The sequence below is a fragment of the Mirounga leonina genome, unplaced genomic scaffold, assembly GCF_011800145.1.
Source record: "Mirounga leonina isolate KUSES-001 unplaced genomic scaffold, KU_Mleo_1.0 Mir_92, whole genome shotgun sequence".
Lineage (NCBI taxonomy): Eukaryota > Metazoa > Chordata > Mammalia > Carnivora > Phocidae > Mirounga > Mirounga leonina.
In genome coordinates this window covers 6747582-6757854 of record NW_023270852.1, presented here as the reverse complement: position 1 = coordinate 6757854, position 10273 = coordinate 6747582, and the positions used below count along the sequence as shown (strand labels likewise).

The 10273-nt window shown below is 44.9% G+C and overlaps 1 protein-coding gene across 6 annotated transcripts in view; it reads right to left on the bottom strand.

Moving 5' to 3' along the window:
• Positions 1-512: 512 nt before the first annotated feature.
• The window catches only part of IRAG1 (inositol 1,4,5-triphosphate receptor associated 1), a 125649-nt gene continuing 115888 nt past the window's right edge, over positions 513-10273 (bottom strand). For all 6 annotated transcript variants that reach the window (XM_034995155.1, XM_034995153.1, XM_034995152.1 and 3 more), the window contains 3 exons: positions 8752-8871; positions 7042-7176; positions 513-2070 (listed from right to left, as the gene is read on the bottom strand). In XM_034995155.1, coding sequence (XP_034851046.1) covers positions 1827-2070; positions 7042-7176; positions 8752-8871 — 499 coding nt within the window. In that variant the 3' untranslated portion in view covers positions 513-1826. The remainder of the gene's footprint in view (positions 2071-7041; positions 7177-8751; positions 8872-10273) is intronic.

The following is a 10273-nucleotide window of genomic DNA, read 5'->3' as shown; positions in this document are numbered from 1 at the left end:
GAAAATAGTAGGGGAGATAGAAACACAAAAAAGTTATTGTGATATACTGTCACAATTGTCAATAATTAAGATGTTTAAAAAGTGTCAGAAAGTACAGAAGAGGGTGTGACCTATTATGTGGGGTATGGTAGGGAGTTGGAGCGAGGTCATCAAAGCTTGTATGGAGGGGATAATTTTTGCACTTGGTTCTGAAGAGTAACCAGTAGAAAAGAGGAGAATGGCAGAAGAAAAACTGGTGAGTAGAGGAACAGAACTATGAGAAAATGATTTAGTCTGGGAACCAGAAATAATCTGGAGTGGTTGGAGGGCTACTTGGGGAAGTGGGACTGAAATGTAAGGCATGCAGTTAGGAGACCACTGGAAAAGGCAATTTTGTGCAGGGGCCAGTCTGTATGGATTTGAGTTCCAGGCCCATAATTTACTAACTGGATGTACTTGGCAAGTTGTGTTTTTGTGCTTCAGTTTCCTTATCTGAAAATGAGGAGATTAGTACGCACCTCATAGGTTTTTCCTTTTTTTTTTTGAGGATAAAATGAATTAATACCTATATAATACCTAGAACAGTGCTTGGCTCATAGTAAGTTCTATATGAATGTTAGCAACAAAACAACATCAACAACAAAACAAAAACAAGAGCAGAACAACCACAATAAAACCCATAAGAAACCAACACCCCCCAAAACTGATGAGGGATGAATGAAAGCAGTGGCTGTAAAGGTGGAGGGAGAAGTCAAATTGGAGATGAGATGTGCTCCTTCAGTTTTATGCTAAACAATTATGAATGCTCTGAAACATACTTGGGTTGGAAATCCCGTTTGAACTAAAGCACTAAGGTGCAACTGCACATTTGCATGTGGGCACACAGGAGCTGAAAGCACACTGTGTCTCCTCCTTCACCTGAGAGGTGGGTTAACTGCTCTCAATAGGAGAGGACAAATAGGGAATAGACTGTGTTGTACAACAGCTTAGAATTAGCACTTGAAATGGAGACCAGCAAGTTCACTGTTGAAACCATGAGTTTTCAGTGTTTTTCAAACATCTTAAATCCATGTGGAGAGCTCATTGAACAGGTGCCTGGTGACTGCCCCACACCTAGTGAAAATTCTGTGGGTTGGCTTTATCCAGAACACACACTGAGAGCACATGTTTGGAAGGTTGTTGGCTTCATGCACATGCATGCTGTGTGTATGTATGTGTTGTGTGTGGATACAGATGCATATATATTAACTCACATCTTCCCATTTCATTCCAAGCACTGGCCTAAATTCAGCCTAAATATTTTTCTGAGAAACCTTTCCTACTTCTGTAAAGAGAAACTCTGGTTCCAAAGGGGAGGAGGGGAGGCTGAAGGAGAGTCAGTGAGGATGAGATGGAAATGGGATGATATTCATGTTGTGACTCCAAATTCTAGGTCTGATCATCAGGGTCAGTGTTAGCCTTTGGGAATAATTAATTCTTCTTTATTTCTGACTACAGAGAGGAAAAAAGGGAAGGGAGAGTGAGCTTCTTACTATCTCCTGCAGTGAAGGTGTTTTATTTTCCCCAACCATCTGAGCTTGGGGCAGATGACTTTCCCTTCTATTAGAGTTCCTTCATAAAGGTGACTTCATTCACCAGATGCTTTACAAGGGCAGTTTTGTTGATCCTCCTAGAACATCAGTTTCTGTGTATGCGTAGCTCCCACACGGGTGCTGAGTGTGAAAGAACCCTGCTCATTTCCTAATGGGCTAGCAGTACCATGCCCACACCTGGCCTGAAACACTATGCTTGGGGAAAGGGCAGTCAGTTGTGTGCTGGAGCAGGGTACTGACTGGGTGTCAGGTTTCCTACTGCTCTGCAGGTTGCTCCTGCTGGAGTCCTGAGCTCCACCACGAGTCCCTCTGGGCTGCTGAGCAAGTGGATCTCCCAAGGGGCCCATCAGCCTGCTCCACACAAGAGTTATAGGAACTGTAGAGCCCCAGCACAACAGTCAAGACCAGCATCACTGTGGCCATCATCCAGATGACTTGCCAGTGCTGACACAGTTTGGGATACATGACTTGTAAGAAATGAACCAATTCTTCAAGTTTGCTGTCAAATGAAAAAATAGGAGAAGGGTTTAGTATATTAGGCACATTAAAATTTTTCCCCAGGTGATTTTAATGCCACCAGTCCATAACCTTGATGTTGGGAGCTACTGGGCTAGAACACTCCTTTTACTCGTTTAATCATTCATTCATTCATACATGCCCTCATCTATTCATGAGATGTTCATTGATATCTGAACTCTCTCAATCCCCAGGACAGAAGGTTGGCTGACCCACACTCCCATGCATGCAGATGGGACCAGCATCTTTTCTGCACTTAGTGGTATTTAGTGATCAGTTTCAAGTTCTAATCTGTCCCCTGCCTTCATGTTCTGACGTATATTTTATTGTCCTCAGTTCCACATCTGACTGTGTTCAGAGTAGAAGAACTGTCCTAAAACCCCAGAAAACTCTCCATGTTCAATGCTAAATGACAAGGAACCAGATCGACCTCAAGAGCTCACTTCAAACCATCCCAGGGGCAACCAGAGGACTAGTAGCCTCCAGCAACCAACCTCCCAGTGGCTTAGTCCAGATGTTTTCTCAACCCCAGTAATCTTCACTCCCTAATTTCCCTTCTTCCTTTTTCTCCCTTCTTTACTCTCCCTTATCTCTCTTTCTTCCTTCCCTTCCATCTCCCTCCCCCCCCCCCCCCCCCCCCCTCTTTTTTCCCTCCCCCTTTTTTCCCCCTTCTTTCCTCCCCCTTCCCCCTCTTTCTTCCTTCCCTCCCATCCCCCCCCCCCCCCCCCCGCCATTTTTTGGCTGCTTCACTCCCTTTTTCCCTCTTCCTCTCTTCCCAACTGCCTTTCAACTTTCCCTCTCTCTTTGGGGCCTAGTGAAACAACATTTGGTCATATGGCCTGCTTTGCAGAGTCCATTCTTCAAGCTCTCTAGGGAAATCCTGGACACTTTCACTAGGCTAGAATTTTTTCCTATTTCTTTTTTTAAAAATTTTATTATGTTAATCACCATACATTACATCATTAGTTTTAGATGTAGTGTTCCATGATTCATTGTTTGCGTATAACACCCAGTGCTCCATTCAGTACGTGCCCTCTTTAATACCCATCACCAGGCTAACCCATCCCCCCAACCCCCTCCCCTCTAGAACCCTCAGTTTGTTTCTCAGAGTCCATAGTCTCTCATGGTTCATCTCCCACTCCGATTTCCCCCCCTTCATTTTTCCCTTCCTGCTATCTTCTTCTTCTTCTTCTTCTTCTTTTTTTTTTAACATATAATGTGTTATTTGTTTCAGAGGTACAGGTCTGTGATTCAACAGTCTTACACAATTCACAGCACTCACCATAGCACATACCCTCCCCAATGTCTCTCACCCAGCCACCCCATCCCTCCTGCCCCCCATCACTCCAGCAACCCTCAGTTTGTTTCCTGAGATTATTCTAATCCCTCATCTATTTTTAAAAATGGAGGAGGTGAGGAAAATGACAGGAGGGCTTTCTGAAGATCTGGAGGCACACATAGACACTGCAATATGCAGGCCATTTGCTGAGAAGTAGACAGCTCTAATTTAGTTAGTAGAAAAAAGATGCCTTATGACTGATGGAAAGACTCAACAATACCTTCCTTGGAAAGGGACCAGAGGCTCAGAGTGCCTGCTTCAGATGCTAAGGTACCAACTGGTTTTTCTTCCATATGGGATCCATTTGATAATTGTTTCAGGAACAGTTAGGCAAAGCAAAACAGTGAGCACTTAGCTGAGGTGAAAATCTGGTTATTTTCACAACTGTTGGGAAGGGACAACTTGGAAATGGAAGCTTATTTTCTTTCAGCCCTGTTTAGATTCTTTAGTTTCTACTTAGATATAATTGGATGCTAAAATGCAGTCTTTCTTTGGGGCTGTATTTCTGTACTCCAAAACAAGCTGCTAGAGTGGAGAAAATCCCACTGTCACCCCACTCTGAAGTGGGACTGCAGAAGAGGAGGTCAAGGTCTGGCTTTGTGAACCTTAACTGGTCCCCCATTTCTAGCCTATGAAAGAGTTAGAAATAGAATTAGATTAGAATTAGAATCTCTGTGGAAATCAGTTTTTGACTTTTGATCTCCCATAGGGAGGGGTGAGGTGGCTTCCTTCTCACCTGGGCCTAGGGAAGAGGGGCTTCAGAGATGCTGTTTGGAGAGCTCGATATGCTGAGGTTTGAGGGACACAGTGGACTGGTGTGTGCCTCACACATGAGCAGTTGGAAGAGCAAGAATCTTGCTGACATGCTTGATGGCATCAGAGTTGTAGGCCATGATAGGGAAAGCTGTCCTTCTACCAATAGTGAGCCAAACGTACACATTTTACCCCAACTGATTGTAGTCAGGAGAAGGAGAGCTGACATGGGGCATCACAGATCCTGCCCAGAAATGCTACTTAGAAGCTGAACAGTGAAGGTATACTTCCAGCTGCCCAAGGACTGAGAGGGATTTTAAGTGGCTAGCTAGAAGACATGCATTTGATCTCATAAAGGCACCAGCAGCTGAGAGGACCTCGGCCATGGTGTGAATGTGTGTGCTGGGAGATGGGAGGAGTGGTTTTCTCTAGAGGTCCCATAAAGCAACACACTAACCAAAGTCAGCAAGTCAGCTTTAAACCCCTGCCAAGCCCTGGAGCCTGCTCACAATCTATTCAAGTAATACCTTCCCAACCCCTTCATCTCAGTTCCCTTTCCTAGCATTGATCCTAGAGAGGTCAGATGCTGCACTGGCAAAACTGGAGGAGAGGGTAGAAGTGCAAGTGGGATAGAGAGAAAGAAGCCACACTCCCCCTGCCTACTACAGACTTCTTTCCTGAAGCAGACAAACTGCAGGAAAAAAGAAGGTTGATCTTTGTTTTGTAAGTTCAGGCTTTTGACTATTTTAGGGAACTGGCCATTTTAATTAATGAAATGAGATTATTCTTGGGACTTAAACTTGACCGGAGGACTTCTGCTTTCTGAGAGTTACTGGAAAAGTAAAGGAATCTGCCTAATATTGTCTAAACTCCATAGAGCAGATTTAAACAGGCAAATGCCAAAATTTAATGGGGAAAATCATGTTTGAGTGCAGGTGCCTGCAGGCAACGGTGTGTCTACAGAACTCAGGAATGAGTGAAGAGATTGCCTGGCATTTAAGACAACAGGCTCTTAGGACCAGTCTGGCTTTGGTGACAGAGGAAGGGACCCTATAACTGTGAGCGGGCAGTTCATATGTTAGCAGTGTCAGTTGTTACGGAGAAGATGATGCCTCAGTAGTGGGCCTGAAAAGGGGAAGCTACACCCCTGTAATGAAGGACGAGGACCCTTCTATGTGCTGATGTCTGGTATTCATCACCTGAGGTACAGGCATGTTTTCAAGATCAAAAAGTAAATCCGAGAGGAAGCAAAGGTTAGGAGAGAGAACGAGGCCTCTCAGGATCAGCAGGACCAAGAGGATACTTTTGGACGATGGATGTGAAAGGCAGCCATTGCTATGTGCTGCGGACCAGGAGCTGGACAGAGAGCCTTACTTTCCCTGTGGTTTCACAAGGAGGGAACTGTGATTAGCAGCTCAAATTTGAGATCAAATTAGCTAGATAAGGATTCCAGTCTTGTGCTTTGTAAACTAGACTGTTTATATTCCATGTATTCTGTTTAGTTCTCTTTTGTTCTTTCTGAGTACATGGAAGTGTTAGAAGTTCTAGCTTGTCTTAGCTATATGCAAAGAAGCCAAAGAAAGGGCTGTTGTCCAGGTCCGGGCTTGACTGCATTAAAGGGGAAGTAGATAGTTAGTGACCTCTAAAATATAAGAACAAAGGACCCCCAAGAAGGAGAGACGATGTAAGGAGAATAGGATCCAGCTGCTTAGAGTAGGGACTGTACTTTCATTGTAAAAACTTGGGGATTCTTTCATTAGGGGAGGTGGTACATCCTAGCATAGGTTTGCTTTCAACAGTGAAGCATTTTCTCCAGCTTTCCTAGACCGCTCTTCCCTTGAACACTAGGGTTGACCCATGTAGGCTGAGACCTCTCACTCTGGCTGAATCTTCCTCCAGCTGGGCTCTATTGGCTGTTCCTATGTGCTTTGAAGCATATCCATCTCACATCTAATCTTCATTTTATTACCTTATTCACTGCATGCATGTGATTTTGAGTCTACCAGCAATGAGGCACAGACACATACCCTGTTTCAAGTTTAGCAGCTGATTAGATAATCATTTTGGCTGGAGCCACACTGGACTCCAAGATAGCCTGGGGTTCTAAAAACAAAGACTTTGTTGAAGTGTTCCAAGTTTTCTATAACCACATTTTTAAAAATCAAAATTGAAAACTAATAGTGACAGTAAGACAGAATGTATGGAATTGGGGCTATGGTTAAAATCCAAGACACTGATGAGGGCACAGGTATGACAAAATGCAGGAGCTATACTATCTTTATCTACATGTTATATATTTTCCCCTATTTAGGGAAAAATACACTTGAAATATAGAGTATATTAAAAAAGAAAAGCCCAAGTATTTCTAATCCAAGTGAAAATCCAAGCTTATCTGGTCAGCATGGAACCTGTTGGAGACTCGCCTTTGCCAATGAGTTGAGTTTTCCCTACCCCCATGTGTTCTCTCTGCCCCTGTTCCTGTAAGAAACCCCCACTAGGGCTTCAGGCCAGCTCCCTTGACCTTGGTTCTTGGCTCCTGGGGATAGTTGGGAAATGAGCTAACTGTGGCTGGGTTAGGGGGGACTCCAGTCAGGGTCTTTGTAGTTTCTCAGCTCCCACGAGCTCTTGATTGCTGTTGGCCTCACTCTTGACCACCTCTGACCTCCCAGATCTTGCAAAATCCCCTTGTTAACTATTTTGGCTCCTTCCTCTGCCTCCTCCCTCAACATGAGTGCCCTCCTTGGTTTCTGTTAGCTGTTCACTTGGGCCCCAGACCCACTGCTGCCCTGGAGTGGGCACCTTTAGGGATATTGTGCAATTAAATGAATTGTGACCCATTTCAGCAATGGCAAGGGCTCCAACCTGCTTCTTTGGTCCTTTTCCTCTTCCTCAGTTTCTTCTGCCTCTTCAGCTTCTTCTGGGCATTCACCCTTCTGTTCTTCTTCCTCCTCCTTCAGGTCTTGAAGCTCTTGGGTCTTCTTTAGACCTTCCTGGTATCTGCAGGGCAAAAAGGAACAATTGAGTCTGGAAAGGCCAGGCACAGAGCATCCTTTCCTGAGTTCCTAGAGGTGGGGACTTGAACACCTCCAATAATTAAACACTTCCTGTGGTTCTACACAACAGGAAAAAGCTGGGAAGCTCTACTGAATCCCAAGGTGGCTTATGTCAGTACAATTTCCCCTCACTCCTCAGTCATCCTTCCTGTTTATATGTGAATGTGTGGCAAAATTGACAGGGAAAAAGTGTGGGTGCAGAGTCCTGACTGGGTTCTTATCCCACAAAATGTTCAGTGGAGAGAGCAGTATATCTGCTTTCTGTGTAACCTGGGTACTTCAGCTTTTCACCTATAAAATGGAAAGTGTGGCCCCTATTTCACAGGGTGTGGGAATGTTCTGAGGAAGTGCCAGGCATATAGCTTGACCTAGGAAGGGTGATACCCATCACATTGGCTTATTGGGAAGTTTTATGGAAGTGGCAGGCACATACTAGGCCTATAAAGGTACTCAGTAAATGTTTACAAAGCCACTGGAGGTGTTTACTCCCATGCATGCTTAGTATCAAAGATAGTTGTGGGTGAAAAGATAGCCTTCCCCAAGAGATACCCTTCTGATGCCCTTCTCCCAGGATCAGTACTCTTTTTGCTTGTCCTATAGCTGAATGTTTAAGACAAGCACAGTTTGGCTAGGGCAACCCCACTGCAGTATATATGGCTGCCACACAGAAGCCCACAGGTTCTATAACGATGGGAAGCTGTGTCTCCTTCAGGAGCTGTGGAGAAAGAAGAAGCTCAGGATGCTACGCCTGGTCAGAAATACTTCTCTACCTGGCTGGGCTTGGGCCCTGCTTTGTACTCTGTCCCCTTAGTGACTGACAATGGGCCAAAGGTGTTATTGAAGCTCAATCAGAAAAGGGGACAGTTGGAAGTTGGGGGGACTCCAGTTTACAGAAAGAAGGGATGGCAGTGGCAGTTCTAGGAAGTAGGGTTACAGCTGCTCCTGGGCATTGTTGAGAGCAACATCACTCCTCTGAGCATGTGTCAGGAAGCCTCAGGCACCACCAAGAGGAACCCACCCAGGGGCCCTATTGCCAGACCATTCTGGGCAGTGGCATTCTGGTGGCTTTCTGCCTAAAAAGAGGGCAGTCTAATTATTGCCTAACCACACCCTCTCACCCTGCTTCCTCTTGTCCTTCCTGTGGAACAGTACTGTCCTTTCTTCTTTTTTTTTTTTTAATTTGTTTATTTGAGAGAGAGACTGAGAGAGAGAGAGCATGAGAGGGGGGAGGGTTGGGAGGGTCAGAGGGAGAAGCAGACTCCCCGCCGAGCAGGGAGCCCGATGCGGGACTCGATCCAGGGACTCCAGGATCATGACCTGAGCCGAAGGCAGCCGCCCAACCAACTGAGCCACCCAGGCGCCCCAGTACTGTCCTTTCTTATGTAGTTCTTTACTGAGGTGAGGAGGTCCTAGGGCCACTGGTTGCCTCCTTAAATCCTCTAAGAAACAGGAAAGGACCGTGGGAAAGTATTTTCTGAGACCTACCAGGTGACCTCAGGGTGGACAAAGTCTGACTCACCCCTTGTTGTATGCTTCTTCCTCCATCCTAGCCTTGGTCTCCTGGTTAATCTCCTCCAGGCAACTCAAAGTCGGCATGGGAGCAGAGGCTTCACAATCTGGGTCCCCATTTGTCTTTCCACTAGTGAGAAGAGGGAAGTACAGGGTGTCTTTTCAGCCACATTGGGTGTCTGAAAACCGAACCATGTCTTTGGCCTGATTGCTTTTCGGAAGTGAGGAAACTCATTCTAGACTGAGTTCATTTCAATCTTTCTACCCTGAGACAAGATTTTATAAAGGCTGTAGTCCAAGAATCCTTCCTAGACCTCCAAACATAAAATAATGTGCTAGCTCCCTTTTTCTTCATGCACTCAAATCCACCTTTACTCTTATTCCACGAGATGCTATAAGTGGACAGACAACTGTTGGGAGCGCTCTAGCACTAAGGTGAGGAAGATGGAGGTGGGCCAAATGTTCAGTCAGTCATTCCATTCCTGTAGTCCATCTTTTGCTTCATTCATTTAAATATATACTGAGTACTGACTAAGTCACAGGTACCTTGTAATATACTGGGGATACATTAGATGATAAAAGAAATAGTCTTTGCCAACATGGAGCTTAGCAGGAGAGAATGCCCAAAAAAAGGAAAGAAAAAAATATGTAGTTAATTACAAATTGTGATAACTTTTATGAAAGAGAAAAACTCTGTGCACTGCAGAAAGTAACAAGGGGAGAATCTACTTCGATTGAGTGGTTAGAAAAGATCTCTCTGAGGTGGTTTAACTGGAGCAAAGACCTGAAAGATGAAAAGTCAGCTATATCTATAGCAGAGGGAAGATCATCCTAGGGGGAGAATGCAGATGTGGAAGACCCTGAGACACAAAAGATGCAGAGATATTTGAGGAACTGAAAAGAGGCAATGAAGCAGTAGTTAACTTTTAGACAAGATGAATTTTCACCATCTGGTGAAAGAAGATAAGAGGGCTCCTATCTAATAGCTTAAATTTTCTCTGTAAAATGGAAGACAAGGTCATATGCCAAGAGTGAGAGGTAGATAGGCTGAGGAAGGTTTGAGAAGAGAGGGGAAGGTGTGAATGAGTCATGTGAGAAGGGGGAAAACAAATATGCTAGAAAATCATAGTAGGATGGCTAGGCAGTGCTGGGAGTCCATTTGAAGTACGGAAGCATGAGTTTAAAGGAAGTATCCTGATGGTCATGCCTTCCCTATAAATCCTGCAGCCCACCTAAGGTGTCTGGGACTCCCACTGGGAGTCATGCCATGGAGGAGCCCTCAAACAAGGCAAAACAGTGAGCAAAGCTTTTCAGCCAGGACTCTGAAGGACTGCAGCTGCTACCCTCCCCAACCTCTCGGGCTCTACCAGTGAGCCTTATATTTTCTCATTCTTGGCTTCATCTTCCCATCCCTTAGTTTTCCTCAGACCTTGTAAAATTTACATTTTATCAGGCTGGAAACCAAAACCCATTGTGAACAAGAAAGATAACACTCTAAAAATATCAGCTATTCATAACATTTCTCCTTTTGC